The sequence below is a fragment of the Chiroxiphia lanceolata genome, chromosome 3, assembly GCF_009829145.1.
Source record: "Chiroxiphia lanceolata isolate bChiLan1 chromosome 3, bChiLan1.pri, whole genome shotgun sequence".
In the NCBI taxonomy this organism is placed as follows: domain Eukaryota; kingdom Metazoa; phylum Chordata; class Aves; order Passeriformes; family Pipridae; genus Chiroxiphia; species Chiroxiphia lanceolata.
In genome coordinates, this window is record NC_045639.1 from 85720688 (window position 1) to 85745819 (window position 25132).

General features: G+C 40.2%; 1 protein-coding gene across 1 annotated transcript in view; it reads right to left on the reverse strand.

Moving 5' to 3' along the window:
• The window catches only part of CD109 (CD109 molecule), a 74946-nt gene extending 49814 nt beyond the window's left edge, over positions 1-25132 (reverse strand). The window contains exons 1-5 of the mRNA XM_032684084.1: positions 24969-25132; positions 24483-24643; positions 8216-8244; positions 4383-4613; positions 4112-4237 (exon numbers count right to left, since the gene is read on the reverse strand). Coding sequence (XP_032539975.1) covers positions 4112-4237; positions 4383-4613; positions 8216-8244; positions 24483-24643; positions 24969-25039 — 618 coding nt within the window. The 5' untranslated portion in view covers positions 25040-25132. The remainder of the gene's footprint in view (positions 1-4111; positions 4238-4382; positions 4614-8215; positions 8245-24482; positions 24644-24968) is intronic.

The following is a 25132-nucleotide window of genomic DNA, read 5'->3' on the forward strand; positions in this document are numbered from 1 at the left end:
CAGGAAGAGATTGGTGAATATATATATATATATATAATGCAACTTTATATATAACACTGTAGAAAACTGTACCTTCCTCTGACAGCCAAATCGCTGTAGAACAGCAAGGAATATCCAGACAATAGCCAGAAATATCCACTAGGAGTGATCAAGTCATGCACTAGCTTTCACTAAACATCAATTAAATCTTCACCACATCACCACCATAGAGATATCCACACAGCTTAAACCTCAGACTGAATCCCATCCCATACGATCTTGTATTTCAGGGCATAGTAACCAAGAGAACTAAGTAGAGTTTCCCATCAAAAAAGTTCTTTTCCTTTATTCTGTAAAGTTTCTTTCAGGTTTCATCAATTCAGTGGTTGTCGTGCTATCAGAAAAAAACCAGTCTGTGAGACAACACAGTAGGCAGACCTAATGTAATAGTGTGAATATTGAAACAGTCACTTAATATATTTTGCATATGACAGCCTTATCCAGTTTAAGATACTGTGTAGGCACATGCTACAGAAATAATGCATACTGTTTTGTCATTATAGTCAACATTGAATTTGAAAATTAAAGCAGAGAAGGTGTGAACAAAAATGGTCTGAAAGTAAACATGACTATCTATGTGTGGGGCTTGGAGTTGCTGCTTTATTCTCAAAGGATAAGCACTGTAAGAATAGCCACATTTTTCTGTACCCCAAAGCCTAAAATTTCTTTTTCTTTTTTTTATTATAATATACTCTTCTTTTTCTTCTCTATTTTAATTTTCAATTCAAAGAGTTTGGTGTATAAAGGAACCATTTAGCCTGATCTTCTTTTATCCCAGGTTTTGTTCCTTTGTATTCAGCTACTCCAGCAATCTGCATTTAAAATGCATCTTACACAAAGTCAACCATCAAGTAACAGAAAAACGCTCACTCCCACTTTTTCGTTTGTTCCAGTGAATAAGCACTTTATCGATGAAAGACATATATATGCCACACAGAATTTGTCTGGTTTCAATTTCTATTAGTTGGTTCATATTATGCCTTTCTCCACTAGATTAAAAAGCCTTGAAAACCTGTAACAGCACTCTCAGACTGTAATGAACAAATCCGTTGATTCATTTGATCCTCTGATATACAGTCAACAGAGCAGACTTCTGCAGTCTCTCCTACCATGGAGCTGTCTTCCCTGGCTCCACATGCAAACTCTGTCATCAGTTTATATCAGAAACACCTTGGGTGATTGTCAATTGCACAAAAATCAATCCATCCTTCTTTGACAGACTGTATACACACCACTGTTTTTCACTAAGACTTCGTACAGTGAAAAGCCTTTTCAGAAATCTGTTACGTCATTAAGTCTACCTTATTAACCAATTCCATACTAGCCTTAAATAATGTAATTTTTAATCAGTGGAATCCCAAGTCACCTTTGTCATTGTTTTTCTCATACCAGATGACAAGTCTATAGTTTCCCATGTTACCTCACTCTTTTCTGTTAAGAATGTTCATCCTCTGATGGTCTTTTCAAAACTGCCCACAGTGAGATTCACTTAACTACTAAAAATCATCATCCCTGTTAAAAGTTTTCCCCTTTGCCACACAGTTACTGTTTCCTCATGCTACCAGGCTACACCACTGCCGGAATTCCTTTTGTTTCTAGCAAGCTTTAAAAACTCTTTCATACTTTTATTATTAACCATTAAGTTTTCCTTGGGATCTTTACATTTCCTACGTACATGCAAGAGTTCAGACTTTCATTTATACTGATAGCTATCTGCTAGTTCCTTTTTTTCCCCCACTTATTAAACACAGTGTTTCTTAAGTATTAACCATTTCCTCTGTCAATGAAATAAAAGAATTCCACTTCTGTTCTGCCCAAGATTGTCTTTTCCCAAAAGACCACTTTAATATATGTACCAAAACCACTTTGCAAGACTTTCACCTTGAATTGTCTTCTATAACAGTGGTGAACAGAGAAAAATATCCTAGAGTGATGAGCATTATCCATGACCCTGGATATTCTTCATGTTGCTGAAGCATGTAGAGCTCTATTAAGTACCCCAAAACTCTTATGTTAAAACCCTAAATTTTAAAAATTTAATAGTAGGGAAAATTAGATGAAAATATGATACAGACAGCCTAGGAAAGGTTGTAGCCTGATAGATCTAATATGAGAGCCAATGTCCACTCTTTTGCAGCAAGGTTCAACACCTAGGCAGGCAACTGCATCAATGAGGACAGCCAGCAGTGACACTCTGTCTTGACCTGACACCTCAGGGGTTTCTAGTTATCCGTTCTCAATGGAGTGTACGATGAATGTGTCCAGACATTTCTCAATCCCACTTGAATTCTCAGTATTCACAATATCCACTGTGTTCTGCAGTACAGTTATGCTGTTTTAGTTATTTTGAAATCTCTCTTTACCTCCTTTACCTGATGCCCTGGAGCTATGTGTTGAAAGAGACTGTGAACAAAACGTTCCCTATTTACTCTCTCCTTCTTCCTCATGACTTGAGAGACATTCCCACCCTGACATATGTTTTCCAGGATCATTAACCTCTGTAATAGTACTAAAAGGCTAAAATTTAGAATACCATCAACTATCGTCTACTAAGATTTCACTTCACTTGTCTTTTCTCACAGCTGTTTCACTAGCCGAGTTGAATCTATAAGGTATTTTTCTTTCAACTTTACAACTTCATTTTTTTTCTTTCTGTTTTTGTTTCAGGAGGGAGCAGCACTCATTTAGATCCTGAAAACAGCTGCTGCAGTTCCTTCATCGATGATCTCCTGACTTCAGGATTACTTGAGCCTCTGCAGAAAGCCCAAGCAACATTTCATAAACACACTTTCACCTGGCAAGTAGCCCACCACTGTCACCAGCCTTTGTTCCCATGTCTGAGCCACACTTCCCCACCAGCTGAAAAGCAGCTATGTAGCTGTGAGTGGGGATGGATGTCAACCAGACCAGTGAACCAGTCTGGTCTAGGCAAAGAAAAACACACAGATGCTTTTCAATGTGGTCACTTCCCCATCGCACTTCAGATTCCGTCCTGATTACAGTTGCCTCAGCATGACTGAGAAGCTACTGAAGTCTGGGGATGAGAAGGGGTGGCAGAGTACACAGATTAGGGCAGGAACAACTTAATACATTTTTCCCATCACAGACAACAGCAACAACTCCACACCCACATGAGAACACTTTTGAAAAATCCAGTCCTGACACTCACTTGAACACCACCCTCACATACTTCAGCCTATAGAAATCTATCAAGTATATAACCGGTACTGGTAAACATTACTCTCAAGTAATAAATGATCACATGAGTTTTTCTGCTTTCTACCCCATCATCTCTCTCATGGAACATTAAGTAGTCCTGTTTGTACTTGCTAAATGTCCCTGAACAGCCACTGCAAGCCAAGTTGGAAATGCAGTTCCCAAATTACAGCATTTAAAAGCAGATTGAATAAACTTGACACACAGAGTTTTGAACAGCTAAATCTCTGGCTATTTTTGCAACATTTTCCATGGTCTATGAGGAGCGTACAGCTTAAAGGACTGAACTGAGAGAACTACTACCAATAGCAACATGCAACGCAGATTGTTCCATTTTTTTTTTACTCGAATAGTTGTGCATTACTAGACATCCTTTCTACTTTACGTAGTTATTTTTTCCTCAGTAACTCATTAGTCATTGCAAATTGATGAAACACCCCTGAATTTCTGTGTATTTGCTTGCAAAATAAACGTAACAGGATTTCGGTAAAAAAAAAAATACAACCCCCAAAAAAACTCCTCACACAGTTCTCCATAAGGTCTTTCTTGCATGTTAATATTAAAACCCCCTCACGTTTTTAAAAGCATTTTTATTTTAGAATCAAAAAAACGGCTTTGGGATAAAACATGTTTGGGGATTTTTGTATCCTTCCTTACAAAACCATACACTACTGAAAATATTGTGAGGTTTGCATAATGTCCTTGCATAGTATCTTGCATGATATTTGTCATAAGGGAAGGATTTCTGCATCTCATGGTCCATGTTAGTAACTGGTTTCAGCAAAGTAAACACAATTTTATTCACATCAACCAAAAGAAATAAATCTCTCTGTGACTTGGCAATGTTAATACTCACGTTCACTTCCACCTCTATGGACCAGTCTCCTAGGGGAGGGTTCATTGATAACTGCAATTTTTTGGAAAGTACACCCAAATCACCTTCCTCCATCAACCACTGCTGAATCAACTTCTTCCGAGGGTCCTAGGAGAAAAGTCAAGCTACATTGTAAATGCCAGTGGTCCTGCTAGCAAGATTTAGGTAGCAATAAATATCATCTTTATTTGTCACATAAATTTGGAACATATGACACAGGCCAATTTATAACTGTATTCCTGTGGATACTTACTCGGATGTATATATTCAGAGGCACTTTGTAAGGTTTTAGATCAGGATACACAGTAACAATCCGAAACAGCACATCTTGTCCTGGTTTGTACATAGATTTATCAGTCTGGATGAATACGGAGATGCTCTTTGACATGTACATCAAGCTGGTACGGTTAGAGAAGATGTGCCGGCCATCAGCACGGCCTTCCACCAGTAATTCATAATTCCCAGAAGCACTGTTCAAAGGCAGCTTAAAATAAAATAGTGACTTTCTGTTAACCATCAAAAATATTCTTGAAGATATTATTATTTAAAAAACATTTGATATAAAGATCTAATACATACCTGAACTTGTCAACTTATGTAAATTCTCAACAAGTGAAAGGGGATTTTTTTCAGGACTTTAAAGTGCTATTTCAACAGTTACCTGAAAATGTGTCATCAGAGGCATCTTTTTAACAGATTTGCATCTAATTTTCAGTAGTAATCAGGTTTTCAACAATGTAAGTATCCACGTATTCTCATACAATTCATAGACTCACACACATACACATTGTGCTCTTTCTTTTCTTTTCACAGTTATTTAGAAATTTCTTGGATTTGATACAAGGGGCTAATATTTTTCTGACTTCATCACTTTTTTGAAACAAATTTTCTAAAAATAAAAGGTCTGAAGAAGGTATGTGTGAGCAAAATGAGCAGGACAGTAAGAGAACCTTGCACTTCATTTTTTACAATCTTTAGCTTTATGTTCTATGGGGTAGGAAACTCAAATACAGAGTATCTTATGAGGTGAGGTACTGCTTTTCAATAGAAACATTTGTCTCATTTCAGTTTAATGTTTCAAAATTACAGCACACACTGTAACTCTTCTAGAAAGAAAAATAATTATTCTTCCCAAAATATTAAGAAATAAAGGAAGAGTCATTTTATATGGTTAACTTATTTGGGATAGACACCCAAGGCTCCTTCAGTGCTGGCAGAAAAGAGACAAATATCACTGGCAAAGAAATTTATACCATGTAAGATTAGAGTAACCATGTACAGGTTTCTCCCTCTCTCTGTGTGTCTTTCCAGTGGACAGAGGAAATTTAGAGCTCGTAATTCAGGTGCATAACTTCACATCCTGAAGTTAGCTGAGAGGAATCCCAGTCACAGGGATTGAAAGGCTGGAAGCAGAGATGCTGCAGCACATGGGAATTTCATCTGAGCAGAGTCTTCACAGACAACCAATGACCCCAGGGACATTCCAGACCAGGTGCTGGCTTCTGTACTGCCAGAGTGTCTCTTTGAAGAAGGAAAACGGTTTTAACACAGCACACAGCTCATTCCAAGAAGCAGCGCTGCTGAAAAGCTTAAAGAGTCACATGCTTCTGCTTGGAATTACAACAGCAAATCTGAAGTAAAACCTCTGGAGTTAACTCAACTAAAGCAGACAGGCTTGCATTTTTCAGCATAACATATGGAACTGAAGCAGTGCTTCTGCAGTGTAATGAAAATTACAGCTGTAAACTCACCAGGCACATCACATCAGAAGTATTCTACCAAGTCCTATAAAGAAAAGCTGTAGTGCTGTCAAAGCTTGTTTTAACAGCACACAGTGAGGTAACAGGAATTCACAAACAAGGGAAAATGTCACAGGGTGGCAAATGAGGTAGATGCAAACATCTGTATCAAATACATTTTCTTCTCTTTGTGTTTACCTATAAAGAGGAATCAACTATAACTCCATCCCCTTCTGTTGACTTTCTGTTTTTAAAAACAAGCCAGGAAAAAAATCAGGAAGGGGAAAAATAAACAGGCTGTTTTTATCCATGAACAGGCACATGATGATACAGGAAGAAGATATTCCCCCTTTAAAATCTGGACTTATGTAACTAAATTTTATGTGCAAAGTTCCACACCGAAATAGATCCTGCATTTTCTTCAGCGGCAGGTTTTTTGTGCACACATTGCCAAGAACATATGATTCACATATTTCAACACACTCCAAATTCCAGGCCAAGTATTCTGCAATATCCTAAATAGGAGGAACAGCCTTACCTACTGCATCTGTCAAATATTACCTCAAAACTAATGTATTTATGAACATTGCTATTTATTAAAGAACCTGTATTCCCAAAAAAGCAGACAAGAAGTCCAGGACATATTATAACCATTCAAAATCAAAATGGGAGAAAATAAGTTTGCTTTGGCTCATCATAGAAGTAAATCGTGCTCTTACAGCATTATTTTAACATGCTTGCAAATACTGGTTTTGACTTCTTTAAAAGTCTGTAAATGCCATTCAGAGACCTCATATATTTTCCTGTACCTCTTTCTATCATGAATAATGATAGATAGCATAGGTTGCTCCCTCGATTTTTATACTTTTTATATTTCAAAAGATCTTTCCTTCCCATAACATGGTAACAAAATTGCCTGTTGTACCTTTCTTAATGTAATGGTCAGAGACAATGAAGTTTACATTGCCATGGCAGTGTATCAGGACAGATGAGGTGCAAAGTAACCCATCTTCTGTTTCACACATCTATGCTAACAGAAACTGCACTAATACAACACTTCCAGAAGGTCACTGCTACAATAATAGTAACTACCTCGGCCCCACCAACCCTTCTCTAAAGGGTTGTTTCTCAACCCAAATATAATCAAGGCAGCTTTTAACACTAAGTAGTAGAAATTTGCTGTGAAAATATTTTATCTTAGTCAAAACATCACCAAATGAATGGTATTACTATCCCCCTTTTGGCACTCCTAACACAAGAGAGAAAAGGGCCATCTCACGTACTTCTCCTGACTACACCAGCCACCATCACAAACACCTCAGACAAGGCAGCTACTGTTTCCTCTGGAAAAGATGAGGCTGAATCCAAAAACTCATTACCCACCTTCTGCTAGCAAATTATACTTTGGACAAAACATAAGTCTACTGTGGCTACACAAATGAAAAAAAAATCTTGCTACTAAAAAATGAGACATTTCAGATAGTGGCGAGAGAGGGAAGAATCTACCCCGCCTAATTTTAGGTGCTTGAACACTTTAAGACCTGGCCAGATTTTATTAAGGAACCTGTTAATTTCATTTTTTTCCTCTTTTTCTATGAACACATTTTTCTATGTTTGCTAAAGTATAGTTCATACAGATGTATTTCAACCTAGTAATCTTCATAATGTTGAGCTGCTCACTATCATTGATTATCCATCTATCAAACATTTCCAGATTATTTAATCAGACCCACAGTTTATTTGAGATCAGAATTTAAACCCACTGGATTTAGGGATACTCAGACTTATGGATGACATTGGCAAATCTTTTTTTTCTGATATAAATACCCAGTTCTCTAGACTGGGTTTTCAAGATGAACATCCAGGATTATAAATTTGGGATTCACACATGACTCACAATTCAAGATACAATTTCGTTGCTTATTATGTACTTTTCAATGAATGTGCATTTCCAAATCCTTACGAAGACTGCATATAAATATTTTTATTTTAGTGTTTCTCAGTTATTACTTCACACAATTCTTTCACCTCTAATTAGCCCTCATGGTGTGTCTAAAATATTGATGTAGGTATCAGCCAGTCAAAAAAGCCACAAAGCAAATTTCTGTGTTCAAATTTTATGATAGTTCCTGTTGATACTGGAAATCAGCTCCTAGATCCTATAATTACTTCTAACAAGCAGTAGAGCATTTGACCTGAAAACTCCTTGGCTTATACACTCATCTGAGACTGTGAAAATAGTTGGGATCACATGCAAAATATATCATCTCATCAACACCAGCTGTTGATGGTGATTTACAGAGAGTCAACATTTTCTGAGGAAGAAGGAAGGGAAAGAAATACTTACTATTGGAAGAACAAGAGTCCCAAAGGAATCTGAATAAAAAAGAAGAAATATCACACTGTCAGAAATCTGTAAGATTAATTAACAGAAACTTACCAAAACATCAACATTATCTTACATGAGCAGTGCTCCTCCCCACTTCACTACCCATAATACCTGTTGGACAAATGAATTCCCTTCATGCAGCTCTGGAGCTCAGGGCACATGGACCATCCAGCCAACATACACGCAACGGCTGTGACTGGCTGGCCAGCATAAACACGTTTATCGGCCCACTAATTGCTGCTAAACATTGTCTTGACATGAACCTAAAAAATATATAGCCTGGAGCAACTGCTGCATTAGTCAGTATTGACATACTGTGCTTATACTTCACCAAACATCCCATTCCTCGCAGTTATTCCTAAGTCCTCTTAGGGCCACAGTCGGCCACTATTAGATCACAGGATAAGCAGCTCATCTCCACAGACATCTGAAGGAGCACAAAGGAAAGACAGTAGACGTGGAATCCAAGTAACAGCCAAGTAACTCCCCATGCCAAGGGAGCACTCAGCCCATCACACACGCATCACCACAAGCCCAGAGGCACACCAGCAGGGGGGAACCCCAATAACCTAGTCAGAGACACTATCCCCCAATCATGAAGCTACCAGATTCAACAACTCCCTAACAATCACTACCATCACAAATCTCCTAAAAGAACCAGCCAGAGCAGAACAGCCCAGAAAAACTAGAATGCAGTGCTCCACTTATATAATGTTCTGAGGGTACCAACAGTACCCTCAGGTAGCTGGGAGCTACCTGAACAAGGAGGATATGGTTTGGCACTGTTGTCCTTGAGAATCACTTCCCTCTCAGGTACCACTGCCCTCTGCTTCTGCTAAGAAGTTGATTCTGCAACTCCACCACATGTAAGAGAAACCCAGCATATCACCTACTAATCACCTCTGCAGTTTAGTAAGTAACTAATTTCTGTAGTTATTTTTATCAAGACTGACAACTTTTCTAGAAGGAATAAAAAAAAGGAAAATACTTTAAATTACACAATATTGCAGAAGGCAAAACAGCAAAAAACTGCCTTTATTCTGGCCATTCCCTCTAGAAGTAACTTCCTACCTGGTGGTGTCACTGCTACAAAACAAAACCAGCAGCATGGTAGCATGTCTGTGCCCAGCCATTACCTCTACTGTAATTGAAAGCTGCTGCTTTAATGGGCACAATTTCTCAGCTTCTTCACCAGATACATCTACTCCACCCCTTCTTCCCTTCCATGGCTGATGGAAGGTGTCTGATACGTTTTGCAGGGCTGTAAAAGTATGAACTCCAATCTACAGCAACATTACTTCTCTGTTTGGTGGGGGCTGATGTCCATGTTCTCCACCTGAACACTCTCCTTTACATTCACACTTTTACAACCCATTCAACCCCCTATTCCATTCGAGTTATTATTTACCATTAATTCTGCAGTCCAGACAAAGGCTGAAATTTTCAAAACCACGTGCAGAATTTACCACCCTTAAGCAAAGGAGAATCCAGAATTAACCTCACTGCATTACGTCACCATGGGAAAAAGTAACCAACATATCAATATATTTGGGCTAATATTACTTATTGCTTTGACTATTTTAGATAATGTGACCTCAAATATTTTAGAATTCAAATAAAGGAGCTATTAAGCTCCCAGATATGATTACATTATGAAGCCATTAATGCCACAGCTTTTATTTTAATTATGTAATGTATTTTAGATTAGCAGAGAACAGAAGAGAACATTTCAGTTGGAAGGGAGCTACAATGGTCATCTAGTCCAACTGCTTGATCACTTAAGGCTCACCAAAAGTAAAGCATGTTATTAAGGGCATTGTCCAAAAGCCTCTTAAACACTGACAGGTTTCAAACATCAATCATATCTCTAGGAAACCTGTTGCAGTGTTTGATCACCCTCTCAGTAGTGTTTCCTCATGTCCAGTCTGATCCTTCTCCAGTGCAGCTTTCAACCATTCCTATGTCTACTATAGCATAGGGAGATGAGATAGTTATGTCTCCTATAGCAGAGAGAAGAGATCACATCTCCCTTTCCACTTCCCATCCTCTGGAAGCTGTAGTGAGCCATGAGGTTGCCCCTCAGCCAAACTAGACAAACCCAAAGTCTGTAGCTGCTCCTGACAGGTCATGCCTTCCAGCCCTGTCACCAACTTTTCTGCCCTCCTCTGGATGCATTCAAGAACCTTCACATCCTTCTTAAACTGCGGGGCACATAACTGCACACAGTATTCCAGGTAAGGCGGCACCAACACTGAATGCAGTGGCATAATCGGCTTTCTTGATCGGCTGGTAATGCTGTGCTTGATGCACGCCTCAAGGATGGGGTTTCCCCTTTTGGCTGCCTGGGCACACTGCTGACTCACATTGACTCATATTTTCTCCTGCTGATTCCACTCAGTTAGACCTTTTTATACCTCCTAAAATGCAATGGGTTTATACCTGTCTTTCACTCAATTGTTTCATGGAGTAAGCAAATTAAAAAAAAATTTAATTTGTTTACTTATGTCCTTCTTGATCCTGGACGTAAAAGCATTCCAAGATGAAGCAACCACTTGACCTCTGAACTTCAAAAAATGTTAATTTTAAAAGTCAATGAATTCTTTCCTTTGACGGTAACAAACAGAAGGAAGTCTCAATGAACCGAACACAGATTGTCTTGGATGATGCCAGAGCACTAAAGGAAAAGTGCTGTCCAGCATGTATCATCTGTTCAAATTATAACCTGGGTTAAACCAAATGACTTACATCCCACAAATGAAGTTTGTGGGTAGCACACTCCAGTACCTCATTTTGGTATTCAAAAGCTTAACAGGGATGGGCCGTACTGGGCCCTAAGGAACAAAGTTCTTTCCACAACATGTTTATGCGGCTGTTAAAGCCACGGTTTTTTTCCTATCATCCCATTTCCCTCTTCCCTTGAGAACCAACCCATGTAGTCCTTGACTCCGAGCAACCTCACTGGCCCTCGAGGTTTTCCAGACAGGAGTCTCCAGCAAAACACACACTTTTTTCAGTAGTCAGTGGAGAGGGCAAACTGCCCCATTGCACAGCGGCAGGGAGCTCCACACTTGGCCAAGCTTGCTTGGCACACAGGGCTACAGGACAACCGTCAGTTCCAGGAGAAGAATTACAAAGTTCTGCAGAATACCTGATCCATAGGCAATGTAAACTCTGGAATCACCGATATATTTATTCCCAACACCTACCCAAAAAACCCCATGCCCAAACAATTGTACTAAGAGAGACATCATTTTAGCTAAAGGAAAATTATGTCTTCCTAACTTAGGAGAAAGGGAGTTACTGTTAACTAGGAAGAATTACTTTTAGGGGATTATATTTCACTGTAAAGGGAGCAAGATGTAGGGCAACTAGCAACAACAGACATGGTACAAAGATACCTCCTAAAATTTCTCTCAGTTGTACACTAAAAGCTTTACCCTTCTCTAGTTTCTGTTCCTCTGTGAAATAAGGCTGTGCTGAAGCTGAGGTTTGTACAACCACAACCCATAACACTGTGCCACCAGAGAAAAAATAATCTTTGTAACTGCTGATAAGTGGTTATTAGCAAGGACCAGAAACCTTCAACAACATGTCTGAATGGATACGCACATGGTTAAGTACTGCTGCACTATCTTAAATCCAACCCACAAACCTAATTATAGCAATGGCTACAGCAGTGACTTCAGTACACTGGGAGACACAAAGTACAAATCTGATACTCATACCATAGCCCACACCACGAAGTTTCTATTTCCATCTTTACCCACGCCAATGCAAACACAGTAGTACCCTTGCAGCACAAGGGCAGAGCAAGAAGGGGAGTGCTGCACATCACCCTGTGCAGCATCTACCAGCCTGCAAAGCAGCCTTTCAAGTAACAGGGTGGGTACTTCACAGCCTTTCTCATCAGGGCAGTGCCTGCTTGCCTCCACCTGTTTTGAGAACAACTAGAATGCAAAAGACAGGAATCTGAAGGCAGAGTTTCTTTCGTGTTCCGGGGCCCGGGAGACCTAACATCAGGTCGGAGCCAGATGCAGACATGACGCAGGTGGGGAGAGAGTAGGGGAGGAGGGAGATTTATATCACAGTTACTTTTCCTTTGTGCAACTCAGAAAGTGTTTACCTTCTGAATCAGCGGTAGGGAGCTATAGCCTCCCTGACTGCTGAGAAAGCCCAGAGCACTAATTCCCAGCCAGTGGAGATCATAAAAGAGGCTGTTGGGCATGAGGTAATCTTCCAGTTCATGTCACTGCATACCTATTTTGTTAGGAACTGAGTAGCCTGGGTAGATCTGAAATTCTTCAGCGCTGTAGTGAATTTCCCTGTCATGCAAGATTTTCCCATGTTCTCAGAGACTACCAAGCTGTAGTCAATTCCATGGAGCTCTGCCCAGCCATGCCTAGGGATGGCCTCAGATGTGCTCAGGCAAGAGCCATAGGCAAAATGTTTCCTTTATGCTAATGCTGAATGGCAGAAATTCACCACATTTTTCTGTTCGCTTGATGAATTACGGTTATATTTAATCATACAGCAATTTCAGGTTTATAAGGAATTAACCAAGGTCCAACAGTTAGCACATGGCACTGCTCTGCTGGCAGCTCTGCCATCATGCAGCTGGACACTTTTACCCACATACAGTGTGTAACACTTCACATGATTTACACATGGGATCAGTCAAGTCTACTGTCTCCAAAAATGGCAACAGTTGTCACCCTCCTTCAACATATCCCTGCAAGGAATATGTTCAATTATTAAATACAGCTCCCAGTGATTACATGTAAACTAACACCAGGCAGAAGAAGTAAGTTCAGAAGAGAGCACAGAACAGTTAAGCCACCTACACCAGGCACTGCAGACCACCAAATGCTTCCTCCTGACTCATCCCATCTGCCCTCTGCAGCAGTGGAGTAACCAGCACAACTGCAGTGGACTAGAGAGTGGAGAGACCAGGCAAGGGCACAGGCCCCTGCTACCACAAGGGATTAGTCAAAGAAAACGTCCAGCTGGGAGCCATGACCTAGCTGCAGGGGGAGGCAGGAAAATTCAGTGGACTGTTGCAGACTAATCTTGAAGAAAGTTACAAAACAAACAACCAAAAATCCCCACAGAAGTCACATGAAAAAAATATCCTCATGACTTGCAAAATCATTTCTTTTACAGAATTCCTGAAGCTTGTGCTGTGTTCATTCAATAAATACTGCCTCGAGAAACTACATGGAGATAGAGGGAAAACAAATGCCACACTGTCCTGCTTCCTTTTCCTCAGAATCCTTGGATTATCCAGCAGAAGAGGAATCAAAGACAGTGTGGTAGTGACATGTCACCAGTATAGACATCAGGGGGAAATTGTCATCTTTTTAATGTACCTTTTCACCCTGCCATTTGGTGGCACAGTCTAATAGTATTGTTATCAATAAAGCAAATAGAAAAAGTTTGACAGAACGAAACACGTGTGTTTTTTTAGACCTATGGAGAGACACACAAATAATGGCATCTTAAATGCTTTCCTTTGCATGGGCCTGATCCAAACCCAGAAAGTTATGGTACCCTTTCTTGAGCTGACACCACTAGCACTAGGACTAGACATAAATGTTTCAACATCCAAAAAAAGGACAGAGGTTCCAGGAAAATGACTGTATGGCTTGGCACAGTGAATTAGAGCTTGTGCCAATACGTATCAGTACAGCAGCACTTCAGTCTCTAATTTACATCAAGTTAGGACTGACTGTATATTCTAGTTCATGTGGCATATATATTGCTACAAATAGACTTTCTCACTTAAGCTTTTCTACCTACATGCTCATTCCTTCTTAGTCTTGTGCAAGAACAGAAAAAATATAACTGGATTCACTTCAGACTGATTTAATGAAATGGTGCCACATCTTTCTTCCGAGAGCTGTGCTCACATATCCATGCTTAGGGAATGTTTACAGAAAAGCATTTTCCTTGCAGTGGCAAATAGAGTTTTTTCTACTGCTGAGTCTATTTCAAAAACCTCACATCAGAGAAATAAAAAATAACGTTCCTCAATGTTCTTCCGGATTTTTTTTCCTGTCCAAAATATACATTTTTTTTGTTGTTGTTTAAAGAAGAAGAAGACAAAAAAAAAAAAAAGGAGGAAGCATAAATACCAAGGTCTAAACTGTCCAGGGAGTGAAAAATACTTTTTCTTCAAACAAGAAGACCTGCAGGCCTGTTGAGTTTATGGTTTTCTTAAATGTGTTATACTCCTCAGATATCATCCTAAAGCTAGCACCCAAATTAGCAGTGGCTAGTTACACAAATAGCCCAAAATACATAGTGTGAGCTACTGCTGTTAAATTATGGCTAAATTTGGCATGGTTGGTAGAAGGAGGGGCAATACAACACTCAAACACATGCAATAGGGATTGCCAGGGGACGTCAGCATGTGGGCTGACATCCAAAGCCAAATGAGGCCAACAGGCCTGTAGCAAAGAGGTATATACTTGCTCCAAAAAGCCTCCTAAACCCTTCCTGTCTGCCAGCACTACGTACGCTTCCCTCCACAGCCAGTCACTACCCTACTCCTTATTTCCATCACCCCTTATCCTTTTCAGTACTGTCTTCAAATAAGGAGGCTAAAAGCACTCAGAAATTATAAAGCGAGAGAGAGATGCGGGGTAGCAGCGCTGCCTATGGAGAGAGATGTAAAAGAGCAGGAGGAATAATCTGAACTGGACCAGAACGTGAGGGTCTGGTCAGGAAACAGGGCACCACAGCTCTAGAAGACAGAAGAAAGGCAGCATGCACAGATGCTTTTGTGATTAAAGCCATGTTTTAGCAAACTCCACAGTTGTTAGCAAGTTCTAGCTTCAGTCTGCAATGTAAAGTGTATGGATATTTTCCTGAAAACCAGGAAAAAAACCCTTCTCCAGCTAAATACAAAGGTTTTTCCCCAATCTGCTTTTCTCCACCACCAGAAGAATAGGGGAAACCCAACCCAACCATAAAAAGTACAACCATAAACATTCATGGTCAGGACAGAACAGATACATACCAGAAGGAAGGAAAAGAAGGGGCACTGTCCTTCCTCTTCTCTGCCCCCTCACCATGACATTCCCTATGTCTTTCTACTTCACATGGCAAAGGAGTCGTGGTACCTCCCTATTGTCCCTTTCACTGCTTCAGCCATTCTCCCATCAGCACTGTCAGATCTACCCTTGAGGAAAACCACCATCTCCCACCCTCTCAGACCAACAGACATTGCTGATGCTGGGCACCTCTTCTCTTGCCCTGCACATCCATGATCCCTTCCCCAAGCAAGCAACATGTTTCCTGCAGACTTGCTCTTTTTAGACTTAGAGCATAATTCAGATATTTAATTCTTCACTCAATCTCCTAAAGTATAACAACCAACTCTACACTATTATTACCACTTTCAGTGAGTATAAAAGACCAATCAGTTGCAAGAACACAATACTTGAAACACCCTCTGGTTTATCTAAGACATTGAACACTGGGTAGGAAAAGAAAACAGCTTCCTATTTCTAAAAGTAAATAATCTCTAATCAGAGACTTCTGACAGCTATTCAGCCACTACCATTGCAGATGCTTAAATTCAAGTACAGCCTCTTCTCAACTTTTTCCCTGTGAGCAACCTAAGAGCCACCCACAGACTTTTTGTCATACGTATGGTATCACTGCCTACTATACCTAAACAACTATATTGCCATGAATTATAAATTTACAGTTGTTAGCAAGACAATTTTTGAATACTACAGCGAAAACTTTCTTGACATCAGATCCAGTCTACAAAACTACATAGACAATTCAGAATCATCTCAGACTTAAGCCTTTTACACAACTAAATGTTGTGTCATCATTCCCTTGGTAACTATACACAAACACACAAACTCATAGGCATCTGCACATCCTGCTTTCAAGGCACTACTGGCCATAATTACTATCCATTCTGATGTCCATGAAATAAACACAGATAAAGCCACTATTAAGGCAGTTTAAAGAAACTGCAGTTTTTGTTACAACTTAAAACACAGGAAAATCATACTAGGACAAAATGTGGCTAAGCCTGTATATGCCAGATATTTCGCAGTATTAATACCATCCTCATCACATCCATTGCTAAGTGGAGCAAAATTCCAAAGCCAAGTCACATTTCAAACTCATTCACTGCAAATAAATCATTCAAGATCTATTTAAATTTCCACACTCGAGGAAGTGAAGAAGGTTTGTTTTCATATTGGTTTTCTTCCATTTTCTGGAATACATTCAGAGTCTGTGATGACAAAGACACATAACTTTTCTGAGGCCACAGAGTTATTTAAATATATAAAAACATTACCAAATACTTTCTTCATCAGTGAATAAAGGCAATATAAACCCCTAACCATACAAAATAAGCACCTGGACCTCATATCTGCACCTGTAGGAAGCTAGAGAAGTGGTCTGTCACTGTGGCCATGTTTTCCACACACATACGTATTTGGACTTCAGTGAATCTAGGTGAACCAGCATCATCTCTTGCCATTTGCTATTCAGTCTTTGCTCATAGGATCTCAACTCTGCCTTCACAAACAGGTAGTCACGCATAGCAAAGCATGGAAATAGTAACGCTGCCAGTGCTGACTGTCTCATAAAAAGAGAAGTCAACTGTGTAGGACTGGAAACTCATGAATTTCCCAACTGCTTGCTGCCTCCGCAGGTACTATAACCCAGCACCTCAGCTTGGATCTCCTCCTAATTAGATACCGCTCAGGACACCACCCTAGACTCATCCAGAGATCTACTCTTAGCTCCCACCTTTTTCTCTTTAAAGCTACTTTTTATATATCTAACACTACATAAATAGGTGCATAGCACACTTCTCCTGATACTCAACCCTAATTCCTCCCATCTCTTCCCAGATGCTTTCCAGAATGTAGAAGAGACTCCCTGGGTGAAAACAAAGTCTGTTTGGCCTAAGGTCCCATCTCCAGCAATGGTCAAGGACAGACATACGAACAGCATAAAAAACGAACAAGTACACAGTAACCCTTCCTTGGGTGCTCTTCCCAGGTTATGCAGTCTGAGGTTTGGAGCTTGAAAAACGAAAACTAGTGTCTTTATAATGGGCCAGTCCTTGATGGACTTCTGTCTCAACTTTGTGAGATCACATTTTCCATCCCCAATAACTGGGACATGGAGTTCCACAATTTATTTTCATCTCATGTGACGGCCCATCTTCCTCCATCAGGTTTGAACTTGCCTCCTGAGAGATCTCTGATCTTTCCCTCTGCTCTCCCTGGAATTTCTCCAGTTGGTTCACAGCCTCTATGAGGAGTGCCAAAGATCAGGCACAGCATTCCCCAGGATGCCTAATTAGGCTGTGAAGATTACTAGAATACTTTCTCATAGCTTACAGAAATTATTTCTGTCTATACCTTTGAGTACAATATTTACCTTCTTTTTTAAGAACTACAGTATTATTTACAAGCTTTCACATCCTGCTTTCACCTTTAAACCATTACCCACCCTACACACACTCCCAGTTTTCTGCTGGACTGCTGCACCACCTTGTTCCCCATCCAGTAAACATACACTCTCTAATTCCTCAACCAAATCAGACCCATGCACTAGCTCTAGTGAAGCACTCTCCAGTTCTTTCTCTAATCATTTCTAGTATTGCCAAGATGAGTTCAAAATCGAATCCTTTCTCCCAGCAACCTTACCAGACACTTCACTAATCTAATAAACACTCTCCTTTTTTCATTCCTGCCAGTCATACTGAACAATGCAGTTTCAGGGCAACTCATTTCCAGTTTGAGAGTGAACCACTTAGACCTACTTGATGCATATTATTTTCCATCCAGCCACAAACATATTAAATAAGAATTTCATGCTGTCCCTGCTTCCCCAACTGGCTTGTCACAGTGCCATGCCAGACTATCAAAAGCCTTAGAAACATCAACTATAACAATATCTGGCTTCTTTTCACCTACAACCCCTGCCAACCCATGGTGCAACACATTCTATTTGCAGGTTTTCAATATTTCAGAGCCTGTCTCTTCACTCATGGTCTCAAAACTTCACTAGCATCTTTACAATTATTTCAGTCAATTCCCTAAATATTCTACAGACAATTTTATCAGGCCTACACATCTATTTTACCATAGTACTCTTTAAACTGTTCCTCCCCTTTTGCTGTCTTAATTCTTAACCCTTTTCCATAACAGTTAGTTGATCCTTTTAGTGAAGACTGAACACTTACTGCTTTTCAGCATCATTAACCAATGCCCTTCTCATCAGATTGAGTAGGAAGCCACATCCTTTGCTAGCCTTCTTGTTACCAATATGATATTTAAAACCCCTGTCTTATTATCTTTCACATTCTTTCTTACTAATGGTTTGGCCTTACCAGTTTTGTCCTTTCTTACCTGTGCTACTTCTTTAAGCTCAACCTTTGTAATCTGATCTCATTTTCAGTTACTACATACAGTTTTCCTTTTTTCTGTTGTTTTTTGGCCAGTGAGAAGATCCTGTTTAGTTACTTTATTTCTTACCTTTCTGCTCTCTTAGGGTAATGTGTACTTATCCTTTTAGTATGCATCCCTCAAGAGCTTTCTCCCTTTGCTTCCTTCCTTGTTTCTGACAGCATCTTACCTCCCAATTCCTTTGTTTATCATCATCACTTTTTTTTTCCCTAATTCACAGCCTTTACTTCGTTTTTCTCTCTTCTCCTCTTCCTAACAGCTGTAAAGCCCTTCCAGTTCACAGTAGCAACAGGGAACCCCACACTGGAATGCGTAACATTCCCTACTCTGTAAGAGTTGCCCCACTGTAAGCATTTCTACTACATTCCACCCTTCTGAAGGTACTGTCAAACAGCCTGTAGGCACTTGATCTGCCACACCCTCCTTGGCTGCATACTGGTGAACATGGTGAGCAGAAAGACCTCATGCACAAACACGTAAGCCTTGAGTCACAGAAGGACTCTTTCCCTCAAATCTCAAACAGCAGCCAAGCACTAAAATAAAGCTCAAGTACTGGATGGGATCACTAGTCCCATTTTTCTGCAAACAACTTTAAGGGGCCTGTTAGCAGGATGGATTCAACAACAGGCACAGAAAACGGGGCTTTTTTTCTTTTATGTACTCCAGCAATATGAAAGCCCATAAGAGAGCGCATTCTTCTCTACCAGCTCCCTTGTCTTTGGATCCAACCCCAACACCTCCTTCCCAAAAACTTTTCTTCATTCTGATTTTGCATAGGTTATCTGCATATGCTGACTATTAGACAAGTTACGTTTCATGAGGCACAGCTACACATACTTTTGGAGGCGGAGGTTATGGATGTAAAATCACACAATTCCGCTCTCTTGCTGTTTGGAATTTCAGGCACCAATGCAGAATTAGGCAGACAGAAGATGTCCCACTAAACTGCCAGCAAAACCCTTTACCCCGCAGATTTGCAGCATAGACAGCATAGTCACCAGTAACTCAGTCATTTTATTCTGACATAAGATACAGATACAACTCAAGATTAACAACAGGGACTGGCATTCTTGGGCCATTTCACTCCATTTAGGTGTAACTTTACAACTTCCTATTCCTAGTGTTTTTCACTGTTTCACATACTAACGTGGCCAGAACCATATTATTAAATATGTAAGACATGCCTTCTGGTAAAAGCAGATTTTCATTGTCTGTGTGGAGTATCACTACATGCCTGAGCTTGACAAACGTTCTCACAGACTATCATGTTTCATAAATCCTAGTTTAGTATTTACCACAGTCTAGCTCAATAATCTCTGTTAACAAGTAAGTTTGCTCCTCTCCAGAAATACAGAAAAGGAGTGCAAATTAGTTAAAATATATAAGTAATTTACAAACTATGCATGCTACTCTAAACGAGATTCTTCAGTAAGTTCACAAAGTAGTTCTCACTCACCATGCCTTAAATACATTATATTGTACCTTAAATATCAGAAGCTCTAACTAAATCTTTTTCTTTAGAATTAAAAACATTCGCACTGTCAGGTAGAAAAGTTTTCATGACACATGAAAGCTTTTCTTAAAACTAATTTTTTTTCCTACTTACATGCTACTTACTCTTTCCAATTCATTCTAGCACGAACATAGAAAATACTTTACAGAACTTCTAGCAATTAAGGCATAAGGTTTCTCGAACACTACAACACACAGCAAAGTCTGGGTAGCAAACCCTGTAAGACAGCAACTCTTGCCAGTTCAAACTACATCTTTATTGATCAATGACTGGATAAATATGCACGGCAAGAGTCACCCTTCACTGCAATCACTGAAAATGAAACCATTCATGCTGGAAATTTAACTTGCCAGTCTGTTATTCCCATCATGGTTTTTTTTGCTGTTGCTGACCCAGAAAACCCAACAGCTCCAATTGCACACAAGCCATTGTTATCTTCTGCAGTCATTTTCAATCAAAGTGAGGATCTTTCTGATACTGCATCTCCACAGAAAGTGCGTCAAGGTTTGGTACGGTGCACAGAAATGTATTGAGTTAGTGCTTTGTGTTTTTCTGGAGTCTGCTGTAGGCAATGGAAACCTATTCTCTTCTGATGATGCACTGACTTTTTTTGGGGGGTTGTGCTTGCTCACACAAAGTTTACCTGTAGCAGTAACCTCCTGCTTGCAAACATTCAGTTGGTCTGTTTTTACTATATTTAACATAATTAACTTAATTTCTGTAGCAAAACACTGGTCTTAAACAATCTCCCTTGCTATACAATACATTTTGATTCTGAAATATCGAGCCAAGTTCAAAATATCAGCACTTCTTTAAACGCATGTGCACTTTCTCCTTCACTCCAAAGAATAGCCACTAACCACTTATTAGTAAATACATTTGCCTTTTGTTATATAAAAAGCACAATAATAATGTGAACCAATCTCCACCGCTAAAGCCTTTCTCTAATGGACAATTTCCCATGAATCACTCAGATACCAAAATTCCCCTTCCAGTAACATTAAAACAGTAAATGTTTTATCATCCATCAGAAGGCATATATATTTCTCATATAAAGGAAGGGTTATATTATAGAAAGAAAAAAAACCCTGTACCTCTAATTCAACAATCAAAGGATCCTTTTATGGAACTAATTCAGAAACTTAGACTAGTACATGTATCATATTGAGTTGCTACTGGAGAACCAAGCTGAATCTTTAACTTAAAGCAACTGCAGAAGCACTTTGCTAGGCTGGTATGTAATAGCTCTTGCACTTAGGCACTTGGCTGAACTTTGCCTACAAGATTAAACATCCCTAATAAAAACTGTGTCCTCAGCCTGTCCTCTGTCTCCACTATCCAACTCCCAACTCTGCACCCATCTCAGTTCCATCAGCACAAATATTTGCACACCGAACCAGAGGACCTGTCTGCCTAAAAAACCATTCAAACAAAATAAAAACTTTTTCAGTCACATCAGATTTTCAGAGCAGTTAATCCCCTGTTTTTGCTGTCACCACGCAAGGAAAAATACAGAGCGTATTGCCAGCTTAGGCAACAGTGCCACTGAATTTGCAGTCTAACCAAGGTAGGTGTTCAGTGTCAGATAAAGCAACATTTTCTGGGCACTAATATATGCAGTAATGATGTCATTTAAAGATTTTGTATGCCTGGAGATATGCTTGGATTTTTTCCTTCAACTGCCACAGCTGGCCTAATAAAACCTTCTCCTCCTGCCTTCCTTCAGTCACATACTCAGACTAGTTCAGCTATAGCAATACCACTACATATTTTATATTATTATTTTGTTCTTCAGTGAAGAATTTAAAGCTTTAGGATCTTACACTGACAAACTGCTTTTGCTTCTCTCTGACAACTTGCTTTCTCTCTGAGTCAGAACTAATCCACTCCTGTAGCACTTTTGGATACACACCTTCAACACTACATCCTCTGTTTGAGGGCAGTTCCCTTGCTTCTGGACCTTAACAGTTTTGCTTACGTATTTGTTCACAGAGAACAAATGACTAACAGATTATGTAACCTGACTAGAAAGAATTGATGCCCACATACTAACTGTTAAGAATTTTCCAAGAGGACTTGCAAACTATACACTCTATACTCAGCTACTCAACATCTTTTTTTTTTTTCTGTTCCATTTATCAAGTAAAAAAAACGCAGACAATTCAAAGATATATTTAAAAGACAGGAGAAAGATTAAAAGTTAATAATGCTCTACAGCATTTCTCCTTTTTCCTCACTGTATCCAGTCTGATACAGTGTCATACCTCTTCCTGATCACCCACTGTTCACTCTGACTTTAGCAGCTCCCAGGGATTGTTCTGTAGGCTCAGCAGATAAGAGACATTCACATATTTTCACAAGCTTGGAATTACCAGTTGTTTGTCTGCCTTTTAATGTTGAAAAGGACAACAACAGACAGGTTGAAACTCATGCAAGGTTCACTGAACTCGATGAAAAAGCAGAACAGAAGCAGGAAATAAAAGCCAGTATAGTTAGAAGAAGAAAAGGAGAAGAAATTATTTTTCTTTTAATAATTTTTCTTTCAAAAGAAAACAAAAAAAGTTAGTTGGTTTAGGTTTGTTTGGTTCCATATCAAAATACTGCCAGGAAAGGTTTGAAGAGGAATTGTGAATTTAAAACGGCAAGCTCATTACTAATACCATAATAAATACATCAAAGTTATTTTCTCCACAGAACAAAAATTTTCCTTAATCCACTGCTGAATCCTCCATTATGTCTAGATCCTAGGTTTGGCCTAAACTTTTGAATAAGCAAAATCTAACATTGGCAGGTAAGGTGTTACGGACACTTAAGAATTAGGACTGTAGGCATGACAGACAATCTGTTTTACCTGCATGCAAATTGTAGTTGCCAGCAAATTTTTCTTCCTAGAGTAATTGCCTTAGGCATACTTCACCACAACTGTCAGTGTTAGATTAGGACACTAACAGATTAGGTGTATAAAACTGATTTAAATCAGAAATGAACACTGAATTTTTTTTTTCATTAGCCATACCACTACAGTGAAATTTGCCTCAGGTTTATGCTTTTACACTGGCTGTTGGAGGACATGACACTTGATAACAATAACTGGATAAACAATATCCAAACTGTATAACTGTCAATGCATAGTTCTGGAAAACTTTTCTGAATATTTGAAATACCAAGAAGAGTTTTGATCAGACATGCTTTTCTGCATCATGGGGCCATAAATATTTTTATCTGGTCAAATGCACTCCATCACACTCAAAGCCTCAGTCTTCTCTACAGGTTGTGAAAAGAGGTGGGCTTTCATGAAGGCATTGAAATGAAGGTGTGATACTTCCAATTAAGGCATTTATATTAACTATAAAACATTAATAGAAGAATTAAACGAGCGATAGAGAAAGTGCATTATAGCAGGGTAGATTTTTCAGGACCTCATGCTGCCCCTAGACTCTCTGCTTTTAACAGATAAAAAGCTAGAGTTTGGATGTCATTTATACTGCCTCATACTAGGAGCAGTGGGAAAGATGGACTATCCATATAAAATATTTTCTTTTTCATGAGGACAAATCTCCAGCAGGACATCTCTATGCTTCTGTTCTCAGCTGACCTTTCTGAAAGGGAACACTGACCAGGATATCTCAGCTCTTCAGCTATTAAGAACTGCCACCACATCCTCTACTGCTGCCTGGTGGCATAGATCAAATCAGCTTGCTCTTCAATCTCCAGTCTGTCCACAAGTCAGTTCTTGATCCTTAAAAATTTCCCTTTCTTCAAATGCAGAGTCTCCAAGTAATGGTGTCTGACACTCTCATCTTCACTACTGTCCTCAGGTCCTCCCATTCTTAGGGCATGAGAAGCAGCTTCAGTTGCTTTATTACCTTGTTTGTTCCACCCTTACCATTCTCGCACATGCTTCCACTTTGCACCTTGACAAGCTACCAGTAAGCAGCTACTTCTTCAGTGGCCCCACTACATTGACCAGAGTACTTCCTGGCTCCTCAGAAATCCCACATCCATCCCACTTTGCTACTCCTGTTTATTTTCAGAGTTTAAAATGAGTTAGCACATCCACACAACCACTTGCCATCCAGCACAGTTGCCCAACTGCAAACAGAGCCAGCAGTGTACAAGCTTATTTTCCCATGGTGACTTTTACTTGGTAAAATAAAGTTCCTATTTTAGTACCATTTAGAAGTTGAGATATTTTGGGAGCAACAAAATATTTGCGTGAGAAGGCAAATCAAATATTTCCAGACCAAGTCCATTCCCTTACCTTTCTCAAAGACCATTTCCCTGCTCAAGATGGTCTCGTTATCTCTGATCACTTCTCCCCTTACGGTGACCTGCGCTGGGCTGTCTGGCAGCAGAGCTACCCCAACAGTCAGGTTTACTCCAGGCCTGATGTTCCAGGGAACTGCCACAAGGAACGTAGGTCTAGAAAGTCCAAACGGGCAGAGGGAGAAAGGGCAAGCAGTGAAATACAGTCTCAAAAAAAGTAACAGCGTCCATATATAGACATACGATACATGTTGCAAATTTCTCCCGTTGCTCTCCGCTGTGGAGGCTGGAGGTGATGCTCACCCACTGGGCGCTCCTGGGCGCGCAGGGCGGGGAGCGAGGAGCGCTGCTCTGCAGCTCTCCGGACCGGCTCCAGCCCGGCGCCGGGAGCCCCGGGAAGCGCTCGCTGCCCCGCAGCCCCCGCGCCGGGCGGGAGGGGAGGGGAGGTGCGGCGCCCCCGCCTGCCCCCGGCCCCACGTACCCGGCTGCCGCGGCGCTGCAGAGGAGGAGGAGGAGGAGGAGGAAGCGGACATTGCCGCGGCACCGCGCCATGGCTCTCCGTGCACGCTGCCCGAGGGATCCGCCGCTGTGCGCAGGGCCAGGGCCGGGGCTGTGTCTGTGGCCGGGCGGGAGGCGCCTTCGCGG